Source organism: Coenobita brevimanus, chromosome 93 (genome assembly GCF_032717465.1).
Source record: "Coenobita brevimanus isolate Jiangsu-jjx chromosome 93, ASM3271746v2, whole genome shotgun sequence".
Lineage (NCBI taxonomy): Eukaryota > Metazoa > Arthropoda > Malacostraca > Decapoda > Coenobitidae > Coenobita > Coenobita brevimanus.
Window position 1 is genome coordinate 51,295,741 of NC_137046.1, and position 25,176 is coordinate 51,320,916.

The 25,176-nt window shown below is 42.2% G+C and overlaps 1 protein-coding gene across 2 annotated transcripts in view; it reads left to right on the forward strand.

Moving 5' to 3' along the window:
• The window catches only part of slmb (beta-transducin repeat containing E3 ubiquitin protein ligase slmb), a 92,179-nt gene that overhangs the window by 32,675 nt on the left and 34,328 nt on the right, over nt 1-25,176 (forward strand). For both annotated transcript variants that reach the window (XM_080282447.1, XM_080282448.1), the window contains one exon: nt 16,824-17,015. In XM_080282447.1, the coding sequence (XP_080138573.1) occupies nt 16,824-17,015 (192 nt within the window). The remainder of the gene's footprint in view (nt 1-16,823; nt 17,016-25,176) is intronic.

Consider the following 25,176-nt stretch of genomic DNA (forward strand, 5'->3'; position numbering starts at 1 on the left):
GTGCTTAGACATAACTAAAGTTAGTTTGGAACCACATGCTTAGTTCTGAGAGGAAACGAGGAGTAAGGAAATAAACAAATAAACTTCTATCACAGCAACCGTTCACACAGCACTGAGGTAGGCAGCAGGCTGTGGCAGATAGTATGGGGGTCACGTGGGTTGGGTCAGGTCGAGGAAGGCAATCAGTGACTGACATAAGCAAAACACATGAGTTATATCTGGCAATCCAATACCAAAATGCACCTATTTCCCACAGTTTCTCTTGTGTAATTGAGTGGTATTACTGTGCTATTAATTATGGGAGAAATTAAATGCCCGTGTAATTGCAAGATCGTTGTCTCGTTTGGTTTTAAATCGCGACTTTACTGTATTTCTACTACTAACATTGTACAGTATATTCCGAAGACATATTGCAAGTGTGAAAGGTTCTGAGAGGCAGACTAAAAAAGACCTGGGACGTGGTCATAGTGCGTGACCTTAGGGATAAGGGACTGAATAGGTAGGCTGCCAGAGATTGAGCAGCGTGGAAAGCCACCATTAGGTGACCCAGGTCAATGCATGCAAATATAGTGGAGCCTTTATAAACAAAACTAAAAATGAACCCATCTACCGCCTTCCCCAACTGCATCCTACCTATTGCCTTACTTACAGAAGCCGCAACAACCAAAGGCAAAAGGTCAAGCACTAGATCTGCTGACTTCAAACCTTCCCTGTTCCAGGCAAACTCCTCATTCAGCAGCCTGTTATAATGCTCTCTCCAGATATCTTCAGTATCCTCATGTTCCACCACCACCCTTCCTCCATCATTCATCACACACTGCTCATCTATGATATCACTCTTTTTGCTCTTTATGTGATTTCTCACCATAAGTATCATATTCTTCCTTTCAGCACTGTTCAGGTTATCCAGACTCGAATTTTGCTCTGTGTACCTCCTTTCTAGCCTTGTGCTTAGCAGCCAAGTATTCGTCTCTGCTTCCACCACTTTTCCGTTCCCAGAAAAGTCTTTTTTTATTCTTGACTGCAGATCAGACACCCTCATCCCACAACTATGTTACATTATGTTTTGTAGGGCCCTTTGTTCAACCAAGCAGTGAATCAGCAGCTGTGAGGAGAATGTTATTGAGAGCTCTGTACTGTTCCATAACATTTCTGTCAACAGCTTCTTGTTCAGCTAAAACTACTCATCTCACTACAGAAGGCATCCTAACTGCATGGTTTTTCGTGCAATCCTATGTCACCCCACAATGAGCGCAGGAACTTGGAGCTTGGCATGTTGGTCTTGACATCTAAGATGAGTGTGACCAGCCTAACTCATCCCTAAGTGGCATTACATGAGCAACAAACCCCAGCCACCCCCTATATATAAACCTACATAGGCTCAATCCTATTGGAGCACCTTAATTACCCACTGAACCACCAAATACTAAAATTTGGTTATATGGTTACCACCTAGCATAGTAAATGGTTTCCTGGTGGAGAGGAAACCATTTGGCTTATCACTCAGTGTAGAGCCACCCATAGGCAGAAGGAAGAGGAAAGAATGAAGGAAAGAAAGACAAAAGAGGGAGTGTAAAGTCACCTGTAGACAGAAGAAAGAGAAAAGAATGAAGGAAAGAAAGAAGAGGAAGGATGGAAGAGAGGAAAAATCAGACACCCAAAACAGCACTACCTTGAGTGAGTGGAGGGTGAGCACCCCCACCTACCACTTGGTTTTCCAACTTCCATGTTTCCCTCCTAGGTTCATAGTTCCTTTTCTTCACTACTTGCTCCTTGAGCACCATGTCACAGGTGTAAACACTCTTTGCTCCCTATAACTTTAACATTCCTCACCAACTTCCTGTCAGTCCTCCTCGCCAGGAAATTGTCAGTCTGGCTACTGTTTCCCCCAGACTCGTATGTAATCAACCAACTCACTCTTTTCCGAAAATGGTTGTTGCACATAGTCTTGTTCATTGCCTCCCCAAATCTGAGCTTCCTTTCCCCTGCCACATTCCTTGTACCCTATGCGCATCTCTTATGTACCCCTTCATATCCTTGAGCTGCTTCACCTACATGACCATTTATGTCCCCTCCTAAAACTATAGTGTCATCATTCCCCATACCATTTACCACAGATATCAAGTTATCTGAGAATCTGTCTTTTTCTGCATTGTCCAAGTCAGCCTGTGGAGCGTACACTGATACAAATCTTTGCACTGCTAATCTATTCTTTCACCGTTATTATATGCATGACACAGTCCACTTATTTTTCCTCAACCAGCAGACTTACATCACCATATCCTTCTACAATTCCCAGCCAAAATAGTTTGTACCTACAATCCATCCTGACAGTTATTGTAGCTGATCCTCCCCTATACCTAAATTATTGTACAGTTGCCCCAAGAAGTGATGGCAGAGTTTCAAATTGCTTTGGTCACTACCTTGCCATACGTTCAATGAAAACTTAGCGAATACTTTATAATGTAAAAATTCTGTGCCTTCATCCCATCGTATCAGCTAAATTATATACTGGTATCACAGTATATCATGCTAAGAATTATATAAAATGAATAACATGGAGCAATGATGTACGAGGGGTGATTAGAAAGAAATGACAGTGAGTCCATAAACTTTTATTAGCATGAAGAACTATCAAACTATGACTCACATTCCTTCAAAGTACTCCCCTCCAACCTCTATGCAGCGTTCCATTCTTTTTCTCCACTTCATGAAGCAAGCGTGGTACTCTGAAGACGGTATACTGTACTTCGGAGTTCTGAATTGACGGTCCGTGCCAAGTCTTGGATGCGATGAAATTGCTTCCCAGCGATGGCAGATGTAATTTTTGGAAACAACCAAAAGTCACAGGGAGCCAGGTCAGGGGAGTAGGGTGGGTGGGGGAGCAGAGTTATACCTTGTTGTTCCAGGTACTGCATAGTGAGGCGAGCTTTGTGGGGTGCAGCATTGTCGTGGTGCAGCAAAAGGCGAGACCGACGGCGGGTTGGTGCGGTGTTGGCCTTGTGTTCCAAGACTTGTGGAAGGACCTGGTCTGTGTAGTATTGGGCTGTGATAGTGGACTTTTCAGGCATCACATCCATGCATATTGGTCCTTGAGAATTGAAAAAGATGGTGAAAAGGCGCTTCTGGCTGCGAAATCCTTCCTTCAAAATCTGAGGTTGAGGGTCTTCATCGCCCAACCACACCATGTTTGACTGCTTGTCACGGGTTGTGAAGAATGAAATCCAACACTCATCTCCAGTAGCAACATCTGAGAACCGTTTTGGACCATTTGGTTCAAATTCAGCAAGCCAGACACGACAAATCCTCACCCGTTCAGCCTTTTGCTCATCAGTCAACAAATGGGGTATCCATCGACAACACTTCTTCCTCAGGTGTAATTGTTCATGCACGATGTCATATGCACTCCCATAACTGATATCAAGCTCCAAGGCTAAGAACCTAAGAGTTACAGTTGGATCCTCGTCAATGATGGACCGTGCACGGACAGTTGTTGCTTTGGTCACGGATGTCCGGGGGCGTCCAGAGCGTTGTTCATCTTTCAATTCAGTTTTTCCTGCTGTGAAAGCACAAATCCAGCGGGAAACAGTTTCCAGGGAAGGAGTAGTGTCTGGATAAACTTCTAATAATTCCCCTCGAATCTCTGTTGCTCTCTTTCCCAGTTTCCACCTCGTAAAAATGTAGAACCTGCAGCCTTCTTTCGAGTAATCCATGTTTCTGGCCAGAGAGCAAAACAAGAGTGAAGCATTCACTCACAACAATAAAACGAGAAAAGTCAGGCATACGGCGACAAGTTCAAACTTGTAAGGACAGGCAACTCTGCACTCTCCTTGCTCCCCTACCTCCCATCATTCAAGGTTTTCATGTTATAGCACGAACTGTCATTACTTTCTGATCACCCTTCGTATTAGAAGTTAACACTTAGATATGTTTCCCAATTTGAATGATTGTGTAATGTATTACTCCACGTGTGGCGTGCAGTATAACTCAAGTGTTCCTGGTGAATTTGTTTCCCAGGATTTCAAACACAGATACTCTGGTTTTGAAGACCAGTGAAGGAAAATGTTTGTGATCGCAATACACTACCCTGTTTTTAAATGCTATGGTGATGGTATAGAAACATGGATGCCACAAAAATGAAATTATTCTTAGTAATGATACCCTACCTGTGGTACCAACATGGCCATTCTGTCTTTCATTCCTTGTCTTCCCCTTGCATATTATAATTATAATTAGGTTATCCCAAATTGATGCTAGAGTATTTTCAAGTTTAAGGAAGGATGACAAATTTTTACCCTTTTCTCTTACACAAGGCAATACAGAGGACCAAAACATGATTTATAAATTTCTGGTGCAAAGGCACATACTTTTTGCTCTGTCTTAATCTGCAATATCTTTCCTTTTAAATAAACCGCTGTCCTGCTTAATTGAAAATGCTGATTTGGAAGTTTTGAACTCAGTGATTTGTTTATGAATCTCTGCATTTTATTACTCTTGCCAATCGTTTAGGCTCTTAGGATACTAAGCAGTGACAAGTTGACATTCCCCGGTAAGCTCCGACTCTCGGCAAATTTTCGAGGTTCTCTCAATATATCATTTATTGGTAGTCCTCTGGATTATGTTAAATCTTCCAGAGATTTTTCTTAATGGAAAACTGGCCAAATGCAGTGTAAAACTGCATGGCCTTGAGTAAAAGTTGTCTTCTTTCGTGCTTGTAGATCAAATTGTTTAAAATAGCCAACTAACTAAATGCCGCTTTCCTGCTTTCTATCATCATCCATAGAGAAAAGAGAAATGGAAATAAATGACTTCAAATTTCCCCCTTGTGTTCTAACAAAAAGTATTTTATAAACAATAATGACTCAGTTTAACCTGTGGATTGCATAATTACTTTTTTTTTTCTTTATCCCACCCGGTGGTGTGCAAAAAACGAAGGATTTTTTTTTTTTTTTTTTTTATTATAAACATGAAGTTAAACATCCAGGGCATCATCTGGTGAAAAGAAGAAAATCTCTCTCTCTCTCTCTCCATCGTTGCGTAGGGGCATGCGTAAGTTTACGTACAGGAGTAGTGAAAAAAAAAAAATTGTTTTTGTTTATTATAAAATCAAGGGCATCATGTCGTGAAAAGAAAAAAAATCTCTCTCTCTCCGTCTTTGCATAGTGCCATGCATAAGTTTGCGTAGGGGTCGAGTTGTTTACGGTGATGCATGGCCAGCACAGCCTGAGCTGTGGCTCGCAATGCGATGCTACCCAGCCTGAGCTGTGGTTCACAATCCATGGTTTAAATGTTTATTGAAGCTGTTTTGTTTTCAGTCATGCGCTGCTAAAAAATCTTTGATAGTTACCATACTAGATTTGAACTCCACAAATTATTCCTGATTGTCCCTGAGTGATAGTTCAGAAAATTCAGTTAGTTCCGTTTAGGATATCTTATTATCGTAGCTAACAAACTGCTTCCTACAATTTTGAAATATACCGGTGCTCTAGCATTTACTTAGTTTTCTGTAACAATTTTACATAACAGATGTCACTTTGTAAAGATATAAGGAAAAGTATATGCTTTATCGCTGACCGAAATATTCTAGTTGCTCTGCCGTCACTTCTTAGGCCGACTGTACACAACCTGCATCCACCCTCATCCTACTCATAGTCTCTACTATTTCTTCCATTCTACCCTTCAAACTACAGGTATACCCTGAAATGCGATATCCCGGCATAGTGGCAGGGTAGAAATACCACCATATCCCGCCTAAGAATGGCCAGACCCCGGTTTAACAATGGGTTTAGTTTTTTTTACCGATTTTGATTATATTTTCGACTTGAAGTTTGTGTTTAGCTTGATTTATAAACTGTTTTTAGACATTAATGTGTTTTAGTCATAGGTGGGGTTAACATTGTCATTTTGGGGTACAATACAGTTTATTAAGTTTGATTTTTCCAGACTTATATTTGACGATTTTCCTTTTTATTTTTGGGTTTAGGTTACTTATAAACTGCTTTTAGGCTTAGCTTAGCTTGTTTTAAAAGCTATTTGGGGGTTTAGAAACTTGCTTGTGGACTCATTTGGGTGGGTTTTGGACTTGGTTTTGGGGGGGAAACCCTAGGCTGAAATACGCATCCCTATACTTTACGTGTTAAATCTACCCCGATATACGACACCCTGCCTAGCGACTGGTTTTTACTTAACCAGGTGCATTGTTAAACCGGGGTATACCTGTATCCACTTTCCATGATGCCCCTCTGAACCCCCTGGATGATTTAATATCCTCATTCTTGCTTTCCTTGTTGCTTTCTCTTCTCATTTTTGGTCATTAGTTGGTCAAATGAAAGGGGGAGTCAACCAAAGGCCATGCCCACTCACATAGGCCCAAGTCCAGGCATGGGGCTTGAGACCCATAGCCCACCAGCCGTGGCCAGTGACTGTGGCATTGTCTTCGGGGGACCTTGTCAGGACAGCTACAGGGAGACCCCAGGGTGTGCTTGGGTGCTATAACTGTCCCACCAATATACACCCACTGATAGGGAAGCCTAATGGGGCACTGCTCCCAGGTTTGGGTCCTTTTCTAGTGGGCGGAAGCAACGGCCTGGAAACTGCATCGCCCTGTACCTTCTGGCACAAATCTGAGCCCCATCCCATCCCATTGCTGAAAACTGTGCTGGCGAAGCCAGCGTCAGAGTCGCTTAATTGTGAAGGTGATGTTGATAGTCTTGTTTGCGTGAAAGGGCATCATTCATCATGAGTTTTTTCCATGTGGTCGAACAGTCAGTAAAGAGTATTACAGTAACCCCTCCAATATCCGGATCAATAGAGCCATAGGCAGGTCCGGATAGTGGTCCTGTCCGGATATTGGGCCCCAGCTTATGGACTTGTACTTATGGACCCTAACTCTGAAAAACACCTATACAACTCCCTCTGGACATGCATTGCACCTATTTAAGACCCAAATCACACCAATAAGGGACATAAAAGACTGAAATAAATGCAAAAGAACCGTAAAATGAGGTTTTAGAGGTGAGTTTATACAATATTAAACATTCTGGGTACTCACAAGTCCCTTGCTCTTGGACTGGTTTGAACCGCCAGTTTGCAGTCCACAGTTAATCCTCTGCACTCTAAATTCTAATTTCTTAACACTGCACAACACTGTAAATTCCTGTGTGTTCTAGTGGCAAGGTATTGCAGTTTATTCACTGTTTATTCACAAAAAACAAGCACCTGTGGCTTGCACTGTTATGAGTATCTGCTCTCCATCGGAGTTAAGCTGTGACTGTTGATGTTGGTGGGGTAACAGAGTTGCCAGATCGCAACAGCCACATTACCAATCTCCTCAACTTTTATTGTCAAATATAACTTTTCATTACCAAATTCGTAAAGCTATCATATATTCTTCACTAATTATATATACAAGTGGAAATACATGTAATCACTCTCCTTATAACTAACACCATGTTGATTATTTTCACACTATGTAGGGTAGCAGATTAATCAGAGAGAGCAGACAATCCACCATCTCCATCCTGTGTATCCTCATACATGTGAAAAATCCATTTGGTAATGCATTATTCTAATTCATTATCAAACGAATTTTTCATTACCAAATTGGCCCACACTTGGTAATGAAAAATACCAAATGGCAACCTGACAGGGGAGGGGGAGGAAGGAAGGGGTGAAGGGACCATGGTGTAACAGCTGTTTGGCGCCAGGCGGGAATTTCAAATTATGGGAGGGAAAAAAGTCAGATTTTTTTTGAATTTTTTGCGGTTTTTGGCCCATTTTTGGAATATTGGATCCCAGGAGGATTATGTCCGGTTAGTGGGGATGTTCGGATATTGGGCGTTCGGATATTAGAGGGATTACTGTACTTGGATGTCCTGAAGCGATTGTGGGAGGCAGTGTGAAGGAAGAGGCCTGAGGCATGGACAAACAAAACCTGGATGCTGCACCATCAACTCATTTCCCGCCTTCACCTTCGGACCTGCAACCGAGCACATCGACAGCCATTGAGGCTCCGTTAGACGTAAGTTTGTGGCTGTCTTTGGAGTCTCCTGAGGTGGGTATTCAGTATCACTGCACCTCACATCCCCAGTCATCGCCCAACTCCAGCAGGTCGTGGATGATGAGGACGAGTTATTTTTTTTTACCTCTGTTAGGCGCTAATGTTTGCCACAAGACCACAGGGGACAAGCTGCTGGAGGTGGCGGGTTACGAAGCCTGGCAATGATGCACTGGGTGGTAAGTACCCCAACCAAATGTTTTTCGGCAGGTAGCTTTAGATTTCTTTCGTAGTTTCTGTGGTGCTAAAATATATTTAGGATATTCCTTTGTGTTTTTTTGAGGTCACAATATGGCAGAATGATCCGAAAACAGTGCCAAAAATAGGAGGGGTACTGTACACACAGTTGTGCTTAGGTAGGGTGTTTTTTGGTTTTCATTTTTTTTTTTTTTTTTTTTTTTTTTTTTTATGGTTTTCTTGGTGTTGAAAATTATTTAGGATATTCCTATGTATGTTTTGATGCCAAAATATGCCAGAATGGCCTGAAAACACCGGCAAAATAAGGAGGGATACTGTACATATAATAGTGTTTAGGTAGGGTGTTTTTTGTTTTTCATTGTTTTTTTTTGCATGGTTTTCTTGGTGTTGAAATTTATTTAGGATGTTCCTATGTATGTTTTGATGCCAGAATATGCCAGATTGACTTGAAAACACTTCCAAAATAAGGAGGGGTACTGTACATACAGTAGTGTATAGGTAGGGTGTTTTTTTTTTTGGTTTTCTTGGTGTTTACCATTACTTTTGATATGCCTATGTGTGTTTTGATGTCTAAATATGCCTGAATGACCGGAAAACACTGCCAGATTAAGCATAGGTACCATACAGGTAAGTTCGGTTTAGGTTGGGAGTGGGTATAGATAGGGTCTGGGTGTGGTAGGGGAATAGTGTTCATTATCCGAATGTTTCCACTACCCGGACATGCCTTTGGCTTTATTATGTCCGAATAGTTGAGGCATTACTGTACGAGGTGCTGCCCAAAAGTTCTAGTAATTTGAACAGAGGAAGCCAACCGTTTGGAGTTTTGCCTTTTGCCACTAGGAGGAGACAGCAGCACTCCTTGTGCATCAGTATGGTCTCCCGGCAGTGTCTGTGAGCGGATGTGTTGTTGAGCTACATTTTCTATTGTAACGTGGTGTGTAGGTGGTTTGGCGGTTTTACAATGCTGGACCAGTGACGCAGCAGTGTCAAGTCGATGTTGATTGTTTTCTTTGATATCCAAGGGATTGTTCACAAGGAATTCGTCCCACCTGGTCAGTCTGTCAGCGGAAAGTTTTACTGGGAAGCTTTGCAGCGTCTGAGGGAGAACATCCACCGCAAACGTCCAGAATAGTGAAAGAACAAGGACTGGGTCCTGCATCATGACAACACCCATGCCTGCGCATCAGTTGTTGTCCTCCTGGCTTCCACTAACATGGTAGTCATTCCCCACCCACCCCATTTGCCTGACCTTGCCCCTTGCGACTTTCACTTGTTTCCCAAGCTGAAATTACAACTGAAAGGGCGTCGATTTGGCTCGATTGAGGAGATCCAGACAGAATCGCGGAGGTGCTCAAGACCATCACGTCTGAAGCCTTCCAGGGATGCATGGACTCGTGGAAAGATGCAGGGACCACTGTATACATGCCCAAGGAGACTACTTCGAAGGTGACAGTTAGAACTAAGAGGTAAGGTAAGTTATTTTCCTACAATACAGTAATCCTTCCACCATGCGATGTAATAGAGCCAAAGGCATGTCCGGAAAGTGGTCCCGTCCGGAAAGTGGGCCACTGCCTGCTGGACTGGTACTTAAGGACCCTAACTCAGCCTATCTTTGAAAGCCACCTAAATAACTCCCTACTGGACATGCATACCACCTATTTAAACCTATTTAAGACCCTATTCACACCAATAATATACATAAAGGTTGAAATAAATGAAAAGGAACCAAAGAATGAGGAATTAAAAGTGACTGTATCTCAGCCAGGGTACTTACATCACATCTGTGGCCACCTTCTCTTTGGCTTTGGCAATGGTGAAAATGCTCTTGAGGCACGTACAGTAATCCAGTGTTGTGCTGCACTGACAGTAATTCTTTGCACTGTGTGTTATAATTGTTTAACACTGCACATTGTTAATTGCACCACGCCAGTTTCAACCGCCAGTTTACACTCCACAGTTAATCCTTTGCACTCTAAATTCTAATTTCTTAACACTGCACAACACTGTAAATTCCCATGTGGTCTAGTGGCGAGGTATTGCAGTTTATTCACTCTTTATTCACAAAAAACAAGCACGTGTGGCATCCACTGCGATAAGCATCTACTAGCAATCGAAGTTAAGCAGTGACTGTTGGTGACGGGGAAACAGGGTTGCCAGATCGCAACGGTCACATTACCAAACTCCTCAGTTTTCATTACCAAATTCATAAAGCTAGCATTTATTCTTCACTAATTATACATACAAGTGGAAATACATGTAATCACTCTCCTTATAATTAACAGCATGTTGATTATTTTCATGCTATGTAGGCCAGCAGATTAATCAGAGAGAGCAGACCCATCCTGTGTATCCTCATACATGTGAAAAATCCGTTTGATAATGCATTACAGCAAGCTCGCCCCTAACGTGAGGGTTTCGTTCTAACTGTGGTGTGTTCGGCGCGAAACCGCATAAGTTTAACTACTCCTTATTTTGCTCCCTAGACCCCCTAAATGTGGTGTTTTGCTGTTATCTGCCATTGGTAATCAATATGAAGCACTTTAAGTGGTTAGAAGGTTTATTTAAAGTTATAACTTACAAAAACAGTACTGCACAGCAAAACTTCAACGCACAAATACATAAACACAAGGCAACATTCCGATGCTGATTGGTTTCGGGACAATTCGTCGTCAAGTCACTTTGCCATCACAGCAATAACAAGACAATTCACCGTTATTAATGAAGACAGCTGTGGGTGATGCTAGAATATAATTCAAAGGTGAAATAAGTATATTTATAGAATGACGGGGAATCGTTCAGGGTGCGAATTGCCCTGACAGGGAATTGTCCATGTTTTGACGGGGAATTGTCTGATGGCGAATTGACTTTACAGAGCATTGTCTCGGAACCCACCGATTATGGGTAATCATATAAATCAGGTTAACTGGTTACAAGGCTTTGTTTAATGCTTTAACTTTATTTAAGTGCTTTAACTTACATACCAGAACAGTAAATATTTAACTTTCAAATACAGTACTGTGGAAAATCAGTGCAGCAAATCTTTAACGAACAAATAAAAAAGGCAATATTCCGACGCCTATCAGGTAAACTGGTTATAAGACTTTATTTGTTGCTTTAACATTATTTAATAGTACTTTAACTTGTACATAAACCTACCAGAACAGTAATGTAAATATTTGACTTACAAGTACAGTACTGTGGAAAAGCAGTACAGCGAATCCCGTGATCATGTGATCAAAGCAAACCGTGCGCGCTGTGCTGAGGTTTGAGGATTTAGCCTTTCAAGGGCTTCTCTTGCGTAAATTTATAGTTTTCGTAATGGTTCTTAAATCTTACGTTCTCTTATACGTATCCCAGCACTAACTGCATATAATTACGAGTGCGTTCGGCGAGAACGTGTTAGGGGCGAGCTTACTGTATTCTGATTCATTACCAAACAAATTTTTCATTACCAAATTGTCCCACATTTGGTAATGAAGAATACCAAATGGCAACCTTGACAGGGGAGAGGAGAGGGGGAAGGAAGGAAGGGGTGAGGGGGCCGTGGTGTAAGCAGCTGTTCGGCGCCGCGCGACAATTTCAAATTACGGAAGGGGGAAAAATCAGATTTTTTTCCTTTCTTTCTTGTTTTGGCCATTTTTGGGTTCTGAAGGTCCAGGCCCACAATGTCCAGTAAGTGGAGTGTCTGGAAAGTGGACATCCAGATAGTATAGGGATTACTGTATTCAAATTACTGGAACTTTTGGGTAGCACCTCATGTATATATATGTATACTGTGTATACATATGAGTATATATATATTTAGGTATTTTTATTTATATATATATATATATATATATATATATATTGTATATATATATATATATATATATATTGTATATATATATATATATATATATTTATATATATATATATATATATATATATATATAAAAATATATATATATATATATATATATATATATATATATATTGTGGTTTGGCCATGTGGAGAGGATGGAGGGCGAAAGACTGACGAAGAGAGTGTATGTGAGTGAGGTGGAGGGGGGAAGAGGGAGGGGGAGGCCGAGGATGAGATAGAGGGATGGGTGGAGAGGTATATGAGAGAGGGGTGTGTGAGTTGGGAGCAGGGCAGTGAAATGGCGGGGGACAGGGCGACTTGGAGGCGATTTGTTTGTGGCCACCCCAAACGGGATTGAGGCGTCTGGCAAAAGATAGATATATATATATATATATATATATATATATATATATATATATATATGTATATAAATGTATGTATACATGTACATATACAGTCAAACCTAGATTTAAGGGATTACGAATTTAAGGGACTCCATATTCTGCCTGACATATGGAAAAAAACATTCAAAAATGATACATAATGTCTAGGTTATATACATTAATACTGTATGTTTATTTATACAGTACCTGTAAAATAATATTCATAATCATATAAATAAGTAAGATAAGTGAAACAATCAATGCATATCATAATAAGATTTTCTCTATATGTGGTAAAACAATGGACATTTTCAAGTAAGGGACAAGTTGATTCCCCATTTAGTTCCTTAAGTCAAGGTTTGAGTATAGAGAGAGAGAGAGAGAGAGAAGATAGATATAGATAGATAGGTAGATAGATAGATTAGATAGATAGATAGATAGATTAGATAGATAGATTAGATAGATAATATATATCTATATCTATATCTATATATATAAAATATATATATATATATAATATATATATATATATATTGTATATATATATATATATATATATATATATATATATATATATATACTGTATATATAGTGGTAGGTGGTGGCGACCATCATCCACTCACTTGATGTAGTTCTGCCTACTTCTTCCTTAGCCTTTATCATTCTTTTCTTTGTCTGCCTTCCTCTCTTCCTATTTCTCCCATCTTTCCTGTCATTTCTTATTGCTTTTCTTTCCTTTACAGGTGGCTTTACATTGAGTGACAAGCCATATGGTTTCCTGTAAACCAAGAAACCATTTACAACGCTGGGTGGTAACCATATAACCAAACCATACGTGCTTCCTACGTGTCAACAAGTGGGTTGGTGGAGGATTAGTGCCCCTCCCCGTAAAACAAATAACTCAAAGTCATTGGCCACCCCTTATGAGATTATGGCGTCTGGCAATATATATATACAGTATATGTGTGTACAAGTCCAGGAGGCTGGGGCCCACTATCCAGACGGGACCACTTTCCGGACATGCCATTGGCTCTATTACGTCGGATAGTAGAGGGATTACTGTATGGTGAATCCTTGAAATACGAAAACTCAAAGTATGAATTTCCGATGGTATGAAAGCGATAAACGTAGGACAAATTCCACAATACGAAAGTATCTGTCTCGATGGTACGAAAAACGATACGAGAGGAAATACAAAAAATTCAAAATGGGCGCGCTGCACAGTGCTGCATTCACTTGTGGTGAGAAAACGAACTAACCCCTCTCTGTTAAACACATTTTCATGCACTTCCCAGTCAAGTCACGTCCGTCCTCTCCTCTCAGCTTTGCTGTACGTTACGTTGTTTTTCGCTGTTCTTCACCTTTTCGTATTTTCACCATGCCTCCCAAGTGCCCTGCATCATCTCCAGCATTCAGGAAACCAGGTGCAAAGAAGAAACAGCATCGTACTCTCACTCTTGAGAGGAAATTGGATATAATAAGATGCCACAAGGAGGGGCGGGGAGTCTCGGAGATTGGGTGAGCTTTAAGCCTTGCACCATCAACCGTTGGGACTGTGACGAAGATAAAGGAAATATACAAGAAGATGGCCACCTCCATCTCTTCATCTTCAGCCGCCTGCCAAACCATGAGGACCCGCAGCTTTTGCATGGACTTAGCACCACACCAACGACATGAATCTCCAGCTGCAGCACAGGTCTATATTTAACTGTACAGTGTACTAATACTACAATAATTAGTTGTATGTTTTATTTTTTTATGTCTGTACAATAGTATAGTATTGTATACATGTCTTGGATACTTCTAAATAGGAGGGGTAAAGTTTTAGTGGGGGGTCCAATGGGGTCCTGGAATGCATCCCCCCCTTTATATGTACAGTGCTCGTCAGAAGTATGGAGCGCCCTGCGTCCCTCCTAAGAAACAAACCTTTCAACATTGAAAAAACATATAAATAATGCATTTCATTTACCTTTAGTGCATTGTAGGGTAGCCTTTACGTTTCTTCACGGACCTGAGACATCTTGGAAGTGAAAGGGCGAGGCTCCTGAGGTGCTGGAGGGGTATTTTATCCCAGGAGTCACGAATGGCGGCTTCCAGCTTAGGCAGAGAGCTCACGTCCTTCCCTTGGAGACTCTTCTTTACGAGGTACCAGAGGTTTTCAATCGGGTTGAGGTCTGGGCTATTTCCTGGCCAGTCTTTCATGAATGATACCTCGCGGTCATGAAGCCAATTGGTGACCGATTTGGCCTTGTGAGCAGGTGCACCGTCCTGCTGAAACACTCGTGCACCTGTTAGCTCGAAGGAGTCTGGTAAATGATCACACAGAAGCTCCAGGTAAACATACTGATTCACTCTGAGGTTCTTTGGAAGTACAACAAGCTTCCCCAAACCCTTCCCTGAGAAACAACCCCATACCATGAGTGAATCAGGATGTTTTACTGTGCTTTCCACATACCATGGGTCAAGTGGGTCACTACCTTTGCGTCAATACACACGTGCTTCTCTGTTACAGGTAACACTTAATGTTGCCTCATCAGACCACAACACTGACAACCATTGCTCCTCACCCCAGTTTAGATAATTATTAGCAAAGGCAAGCCTACGAATTCTCTGGCTCTTGGTGAGAAGAGGCTTTTTCACAGGCCTATGACTTGTGTAACCAAGCTCATGCACCTACGAGACACTGTTCTCACTGACACCTCACCAAACACTTCCGGGTTGCTCTCCTTAATTTTCCTTGCACTCACATGAGGTTTAAACTCCACTGTACATTTTAAAACATTAACAGACCTTGGGGAAGTTTTCTTAGGCCTACCAGACCTTGGTTTCTTTGTGGGAACTTCGCCACTGTTTTCCACCCGAAACCGTGCACACCAACGACGCACTGTCGATCGTGCCACACCAACCAATTCACTAATTTCCTTTGTCTGGTGGCCTGCCTCCTTTAGAGCAATGATCTGGGATATGATTTCAATCGATAGTTCACAGGTAGGTGCCATAACAAAGTTGTGAAGGCCAAAACACTGCGGGACACTCGGTAAAAAATGGCGCAATTTGAGAGGGATACTCGGCGGAGTTCCTCTCTCTCAGGCAGCCCATGGGCGACTGAGGCGGGAACCAACCAGCGCGTCGGAAGGCCTCAGGCTACCATGGCGTCATGCTCAGAGCTCAAACTTGTGGCTCAATTTTTACCCCCAAAAATGGGTGATTCTTTTTGGGCCATAAGTATAGTGTGCCCGGCGGACAACGCTGAATACTTTTGACGAGTACTGTATATTTCAATGGGGATAATCGTTCCGATATACGAAATTTTGGATTACGAAAGTTTTTTTTGGTCCCTATCCCTTTCATATTTCGAGGACTCACTGTATATATACTGTATATATATATATATATATATATATATATATATTTATGGGTGGTTGCATCTATGTCTGCATGTATGCATATGTGTTTTAGCAGATTAACCCAGTTTTTATTCAGTACTTTTATCCAAACTTGGTGAAAGATTTTTTTGTTTGTTACAGTAGCTCATAGAGCAAGGTCAGAGTTCAATCTGTATATACAGTATGTAAACAAAAAACAACTGTAACAGTTTTGATCTGATTTGGATCAAACATGGTAGATAAATTTAGGATCCGCCAAGAGGTTGACCTACCATTTTTGAGAAGGGGTCAAAAGTCGTGGCCACATGGCAAGGTCGTCTTACAGTTTTTTATCGAAGGTAGACTAAACTTCAAGGAGGGTTCAAGTTATACAGCAGTACGGGGATTCACTTATGAGAACAATCAATTAAAGTTCAAGGTCATGGAAAGAGCAAAGGTCAAGGTCACAGGGTAAAGTCAACTCAGAAGGCTTTGGTTTGCTTTGAATCAGTGTGGGTGGAAGGGTTAATGGTTCAGCATGACTGAAGTAATTCTGTTTGAGATTGAGAGCAATCTGTTGAAGGTCACAGCCAAATATTCAACCTGTAGACCATTTGGTGTGTTTGGGTGTTACACTGAATGCTCTTTCTTGTTTTATCTCTTTGCTTATGAAGAACTATAGTGAAGAAATTGTCATAGCTTATGATTTATTATGATTGATAGGGAAAATATTCTGCTTATACCATGAAAAGTAATGCAGTATGTAGTTGATAATCATGACCTATACACCTTTGTTGGGTGTTACTGGATCTCACTGGGCATGAATGACTTTCATTGAAGGAAATATCACAGCTCAGGATTTGTGTTGTGATGTTTGATAGAGAAAATAATCACCTTAAAAGAAGGGGATGACTTTAAAACATGCGTGTGTACATGACTGCTTCATAAATTACATAGGTGTGGTACTGGTATCATTACAGGTGCTGACGGGTCACACGGGATCAGTGTTGTGTCTTCAGTATGATGAGCGGGTTATCATTAGTGGCTCCTCAGACTCCACTGTCAGGGTGTGGGATGTCAACACGGGTGACATGACTAATACTCTCATACATCACTGTGAGGCTGTTCTTCACCTGCGATTCAACAATGGCATGATGGTCACATGCTCTAAGGTAGGCTGGATTGTTGTTTATATGATTACCAGTTGTATGTGGTGAACTATTAAAATGATGAATGTACTATTTGTTTAAAAGTGATGTAAAGTGATGATTATGTTTTTTTACATTAATGTAATTATACCTGTACTGTCTATCTATCTATCTATCTATTGCCAGATGCCTTGATCCCGTACGGGGTGGCCACAAACAAATAACCTCCATGTCACCCTGTCCCCCGCCATTTCACTGCCCTGCTCCCAACTCATACCCCCCTCTCCCATATACCTCTCCACTCCATCCCTCCATCTCATCCTCGGCCTCCCCCTCCCTATCCCCCCTCCACCTCACTCACATTCTCCTCGTCAGTCTCTCACCCTCCATCCTTTCCACATGGCCAAACCACCTCAGTATGTTCCTCCTGATGCTTCCTATCACATCCACATCCACACCACAATGCTCCTTTATATCCTCATTTGTCAGCCTGTCTCTCCATGTGACTCCACAGGCTCCTCTTAAATAACTCATTTCCACTGCTCTCACTCTTGACTTATGTCCTTCCAACAACGTCCAAGCTTCACTTCCATACGTTAGAGTTGGTATCACAATACTGTCATGCAGTAACTTTTTCACTTCCATGCTCACTTCCCTGTTTCTTATCACTGCTTTCAAGGAACCAGCAACCTCTCTTCCTTGTTGTACCCTTTCAAGCACTTCACCCTCCAAACTTCCATCCTTACTCATCACACTTCCCAAGTACTTAAATGTACTCACATTTTCCATTGTCTCACCATCCAGCCTCACTGTACATTAACTGACTTCCCGTCTCTCAAAGACCATCACTTTACTCTTCCCTACATTCATCTTTAGATTCCATTTGTTACACACATTCCCAAACTCATCCACCAAGCCTTGCAGCTCCCCTTCGTCTTCACTTAACAGCACAGTATCATCTGCAAACAGTACAGGGAGTTTCCAAACACTACCCTCTCTCACTGGGGCCACTCCAACATCCACTGCCCTACCTTGTATCTCTTTTATTACCCCATCCATATACAGATTGAATGACCATGGAGACATGACACATCCCAGTTTTAACCCAATCTTCAGGTAGAAAAATTAACTCAGTTCACCATCCACACGCACTGCAACCCTAGCACCATCATACATACTCTTCACAGCATTCAACAACGTCCCATCTACTCCATATATTCTTAATACTTTCCACAATCCTTGTCTATCCACCCTGTCGTATGCTTTCTCCAAATCCATGAAGGCCGCATACAACTTCTTTCCCTTCTTCAGAAACTTTTCCACTAAAGACCTAAGAATGAATATCTGATCTACACAACCTCCTCCCTTCCTAAAGCCTTCCTGTTCTTCTCCAACTAATCTATCCATCCATCCATCATCGAATCCTACATTGCCCCTTGAGGAGTGTAAGTTCCTCTGTTATTTCCCTAACTCTGTGAATTGGTCTCCAACCATACATTTTTCCTATTACACTAAGAAGACAAATGCCCTATGATTACCACACACTTCTTTTTCCCTTTTCCTATATACAAGGGAATAATTATACCCGACTTCCAATCCTCCGGAACTCTACCTTCCTCCCATGCCAATCTGTACATCTTCCACTTCCATTTTTAGTACTATCTCTCCCCCATGCTTCAGCATTTCATCACACACTCCATCAATTCGAGGGGCTTTCCCCAATTTGACTTTCTTTATTGCTTCCACAACTTCTATAGTTCTGATTTCTTCCTGTCTTCTCACCTCCCTCCTTCTCCCAGTCATTACCCAGCCACTTATACTCGCTTTACGTCCATTTTCTATGTTCAGCAATTCCTAAAAGTGTTCTCTCCATCTGCTCACTTTTTCTCCGTTCTCCACTAGTAATCTACCATTTTTATCTCTCACTCCCCTACTAACTTCATTGCCACCCTGTGTTACTCTCTTCACCTCTTTCCAGAACGTTTTCATACAGTCCCTCCACTTTACATTCAAATTCCTTTCAAATTCCTCATCCACTCTCTCTGTACTCTCTCTTACTAATCTTTTCACCTCTCTCTCCCTTTCTATATTCAACTCTCTCTTCCGCCTCTCAACTTCTTCCACGTCCCTATTTCTCATCCATTCATTGTATGCTTTCTTCTTTTGTGCCACAGCCTGTCTCACCTCTTCATTCCACCATGCTGTTCCTTGCACCCCCTTCCGTCTTCTCATCACCCCACACACCACATCACATACTGCACTTATTTCTTCTGTGAATATCTTGCACACACCTTCCACGTCCCCCATCTGCTCCTGTACTGTTTTGTCTTGATTTTAGCTGCGAAATCAGTTACAGTGATCCCTTGATTATAGCGGTTTTTGTTATCACTGTGAGATGAAAATCTGAACTCCTGCTAGTGTAGTGCTTTTTTCGTCTTAAAAACATCGTTATCACGATCCTGAGTTGGTTTCTGCCAACAATGGTGATGCAGTGTGTGTGGTTTCTGATGGCTTTAAGGACTCTCAAAGATGAGACCCTACTCAAGAGTTATTCCCAAATGGTGAAGACCACTAACTCTCCATCCCCTAGCCTCAGAACCCCATACCTCAAGCCCATTGTCTCTCTCTATTGTATGTGTTTCTTCCTTATTGCATCCTTTTCATCACATCTTATTTGACTTAACCATGTCTGTGTATATTTCTGGTACTTACCATAACAGTTTGTATGTACTGTATTTATTGGGTCTAAATTGTCATAAAAGGGAAAATTTGGGCTTGCGTTTCAGGTGCTTGGTACCAATTAGGTAAATCCCATAGGTTCTTTGTGTTTTTTATTGCGCAGGTTCGTCATCACAAGCCATGTTCATTACCAATTATGTGCAATAACCAAGGGATCAGTGTCATTAGATGATTAGTGTTATTATTCACCCCATTTATTCAAGGTGAATAAGCTAAATAGTACCATATAACAGAGCATTTTCTTTGACATGTCCCTGTATGCGGAAGTAATGCTTGGAAGGGAAGTGGCACACTTAACCCTTTGAGATTCTGATGATGATTTTGATCATCATTTCAAATCAGACCTCAGAGATTTCGATGACACTTAAACGCCATTTTAAGAAACTTTTGAAAAATATTCACCCTAAATCGCATTTGTGTGTCATAACAAAGAGCCTCAAGCGTGACATCACGGTATGGTTGCTCTATATGTGACGGGTACTGCACAGCTGGTCTGACTCATGGCTTTAATTCTTTATCACTTTATTCCTGGCGAATATTTTTCACCAGCAAGGTATAAAATTTTTGGTTTTTGCCTAACTTCAACTTGTCCCTTTGGCTTTTTATTTTCTTTGTTTTCCTTTTTTGAACATACTACGATAAAGTACAGCTGTTCAGCCTCAAATAACACCACAACCAGGATCCTAGCATAAAAAGTGTATTTACACTGACTGATCAAAGAAAAAGATTGCAAGGCGAATATGCAGCCGAGACTAAAAATTGTGCATCTCTTTCCATTTACTTTACTGCACAATAAAGTGCAAACATTATCGTAATCTGTATATCATTGTAAAGGTAGTGTCTTGTAGTTTTGTAAGATCTAAACCAGATTTATATATCTTTATTAGTTTTTTTTTTTGCCTAATATTTTTCTAGGGCAAGGTATAAAATTTTTTGTTTTTACCTAACTTCAGTTTGTCATTTTAACATTTTCTTTTCTTTGCTCTCCTTTTTTGAACATACAGTGATAAAGTACAGCTATTCAGCTCTAAGATGACACTGAAACCAACATTGTATCATGAAAAGTGTATGTACACAGGGGGATCAAAGAAAAATATGGTGCCGTGAAGATGTGGGTTAGCTTGACAGTGGCTGACTCGAGCACAGACATAATGTCCTGGCCCAGAAGCATGATAGGGTTAAGCTGCTTTGAACACAAAGTAGTTCTTTGAGCTATAGTTCTTTCACCATAACTTGACTGAGATTTTTGCCCTTTTGCAGCTTATTTCACAGTTGAGTGACAAAAACAATGATATGGATCTGCATCATTTTCGTAGCATTTTGTTATGACTAGCATCATATTCTAGTGTTAATTTCCAGTTATAATTCAGGAAACAAGATGGAGATGGTAGTTCTTCCCAAAGTTACAGGAAAAGAGTATTGTTATAGCCATTTCTTATTTGTCTTGGTTGGTGGGGGCACTCACCATCCACTCACTCTATGTATTGCTGCTCTCAGGTGCCTGCCCTTTCCTCTCCCTTCTTTCCATCCTTCCTCGTCTGTCTTTCTTTCCTTTATTCACTTCTCTTCCATCTGTTTACAGGTGACTCTACTCTGAGTGACAAGCCAAATGGATTCCTGTACACCAGGAAACCATTTACTATGCTGGTTGGTAACCATATAAACAGATTATGGCACCTGGTGGTTTATTGGGCAATTAAGGCACTTCAGTCGGATTGAGCTGTTGCAGGTTTATATCCAAGGGGTGGTTGGGGTTTATTGCTCACGTAATGCCATACAGGGATGAGTGAAGCTGGTCACTCTCATCTTAAATGTCAGGACCAATTTGCCTAGCCCTGGGCACCTACGCTTCTCATGGGGCAAGCGTGGACTAGATGATGAATTAATGAATGAATGAATGTTACTGCATAATCATACATATAATGCTCATAATACACTTTGGAACTTTTTTTTTTTTTTTATGCAAGGGAGAAGGAGCCAAAGGCCAGGAGTCCGCAAACGTTTCCCTCCAAGAAAAAACGAAAACAAAACAACAGAGAGCCAGATTCAAGATCCGTTCATTTCGAGATGCCTGGACACACTGCATTTGAAAGACTGGAGATCATAGAAAGTAGGCAATACAGACAGAGGGAGACAGTTCCAGAATTGACCTGTTACATAAATGAAGGACTGGGAGCAATGGTTAACCCCTAAAACGCGGCTGTGTACGGGCGATCCCCCCGCTGTGGTGGGGCTGTAGCGGAGTCTGAGTACCTGTGGAAAAATATTTGCCAAAAATCATAGATTAACCCTAGAGCATTAAAATTTTTATGGCATATAGTACTTACATTCAGCTTTCTCCTGAGGCACATGTTGAGCCTTCGTTGACTACCAAAGGACTTGTGAAGACTTGCAAAGTTGGGTAACAAAGTCTTCACTCTCACACCTCCAGAAACCCGGTTTTATTTCTACCACAGCCTCAATCTGTCACAGTACACTTTATACAACAACGTACAGGTTGTTTGGAATCCGTATTTGTAAATAAGAACTGAAAATAAGGCTAAAATGGTCGGAGCGCACGGCCGACATGCAGCGCGGTGGCGATCTTCCCGTCAATATTGTCACATTTGCCTTTTCTCGGCAAAAAACACGTATACTACTTTTTTTTCCATCATAGGACTTCGCAAACGTTTGCCTGTCACTATTACGGCCATAAAAATCAATGTCACTGCCAGTATTGTGGATTGGGACTGAGGAAGACCACCGCGGCGCGAGTTTATTCAGCCTTACGGCAGGCACTTTATTCTCGCTCCTATCGGCCACTCGCACTTCATTTCTATCGCTCACTTTCACTGTATCTGTTCTTTTTTTTGCCTTATTCATCAGTGTCACTGTCCAGTGTTATAAAAATAATATTTTCTACCCAACAAACTGTCACTGTCAGAACATAGATTAGGAACATATGCTTTCATCTTCTTACACTGGAGTGACTGTCACTCGCAATACTTATATTATTACTATGTACAATTATTTACACCAAAAAACACTGTCACTGTCAGTGCTTTTACAAGTACATACACTAATTTACACTCATCAGGCTGTCACTGTCAGCACGTAAAAGAAAACTAAACAGTATTATCACTGTCACTCTCAGTATTATTTCAAAGATTCTTACCCTTATTTTCAAAATCTACTTAGGCTGTGGTAGTCAAAGAAACACGGGTAAGCACAGAGGGGAACTTTGCACTCTTTGCACTGCAAGGAGGTGCGCCTAAAGGTTCTTTCCTGCCTGGTAGTGTGGCTGCACACATGACACCTCCTCAGTGCTTTCCCCCTCTTTGCAGTGGCTGGCAGTGGCTCCAGGCGGTGTCGCTGAAGGTAGTCCTGACACTGTAGGCGGTCTGGAGGTGTGTGAGGGTGGCGTTTGGGACCTGTAGAAAGAACCTGGCCGTAACGCTGAAGCAGCTGGTAGACACAAGTCTTGGAAAATCGTCTGAGAGAGTAGTTTGCTGGCTTCCTGTTCTTGATTTTATACAGGATGAAGGCGTTCAACATGCACATATCAATCAAGTGCAAGAACACCTTCCTGTACCAACGACGATTTTTCCTCAGGCAGTCAATCTCTCCAATCATCATATCAGACTTGTCCACCAGCCGCATATTGACGTTATAGTCAATGACAGCATCAGGCTTCATCACAGGCTCACCAGTCCTTCTGTCGACCTTCCCTGTTGCCAGCATTTCACCCTTGTGAACTGTGGTGAGCATGTTCACGACTCTCTTATCATGCCACCTGATCGCAAGCATCTTGTCAGATTTCTTCAGGTGCACGTCTCCCCGCTTTGACTTTTCAGCCTCGGGGAAGGCAGGGTAATGTGCCCTTTTACTTCTGACAGTGCCACAGGATCCGACGCCGTGTTCAGAAAGGTACTTGGCGAGTTTAGGAGCTGTATAGTAATTGTCCGTATACAGGACATGATTCTCGCCAAAGTACTTTTCCAAAAGCACTTTCACCACAGAACCAGAGAATCCAAGGGGGTCAGTCTTATCCAAATCGACATTGCTGGTGGTGTAAATGACGAAGTCAAGGATGAACCCTGTCTTGCAGTCGCACAGCACGAAAAACTTGATTCCAAAGCGGTGGCGTTTGCTTGGAATGTACTGGACGAACCGAAGACGGCCCCTGAACAATACCAAAGACTCGTCAATCACGACTTTCTTGAACGGGCGCAAGAACCTCGTAAACTTATCCTTGATCAAGTTCAGGATTCCCCTCACTTTCCATAATGGGTCAGTTTGGGAAGGCTCATCATTGTTCGCGAAGTGAAGATAAGTCATCAGCTGCCTAAAACGATCGCGGCTCATGTATTTATTGAAAATGGGTGTTGGGCACAGCTCGTCGGAAGTCCAGTATTCTTCTAACTTGTGTTTCCAGTTGTGCGGCATTAGCAACATCAATCCAATAAATACAAAAAGCTCGCGGATCGTAAGAGGCACCCATGCTGCCATCCGCGACGTGGATGGCGTGGCCGCCTCACCTTCTCCTTCGCGAACTGGCGCACATTGCCCCTCGTACCTGTTTGTCTCGGTACAGATGTGCTCCATAACCTCGTTGTCAAGGAAGGCCAACAGGTAGTCAAGGCATTCACCATCGTCGTCCACAGGGAAGTCAGCCTGAAGTCCACACTCACTGTCGTCAAAGGGCAGATCCTCTGGCACAAAATCTGATCCCTCTGACCACACGAAGGCATCTAGCGTTCCCTGCCTAGGCTGGGAGGTGCTTGGGGCGGCGGGGGGTGAGGCAGGTCGTGTGGGAGTGGGTGAGGCAGGCGGGGCAACAGTAGGTGAGGCAGAGGCTATCCCAGGTCGTGTTGGTGTTGTGGTGGTGGTGGTGGTGGTGGTGGGAGGGACATTATCACTTGGGTCAAGGTCACTCGCGGTGGCGTGACTCCTGAGTTGCCTAGTGCGAGTTAGCCTTATACTAGGGGACTTAACTCTACCAACACGAACACTAGGCCTACGATAACCTCTCAAACGTAAAGATGCTCTTTTACTTCCCTTTCTCGGTGGTGAAGGAGACTCCGACGACTCAGGAGACAGGACAGCAGAGGAGGAGGACGAGAGAACAGGACTGGGAGTACGTGGCGGGCTTGCGGTGGCGTGACGTGGTGTAGGGGACAATGGCGGTGAGCTGGGGTCTCCGCTCCTCTTCCGTTTTTCCCCCTTCCCATACTCGAGGCCCCTTCTCACCGGAGCCTTCCCTGTTGAGGTGCTGGGCACTGACACAGTCTCCTCCGGCACAGAAACAATCACTTCTGGCCCGGAATCGGCACTAGATTGTGTCTCTGACTCAGCCAGGCTCAACCACACACCAACGTCACTGCCATAGTCCATTGAGGCTTTCAAAAGTTCTGAGGCTATTGCAGAGTCACTTAGCCCCTTAGTAGTTCCTGGTAAGGTTTTGAAG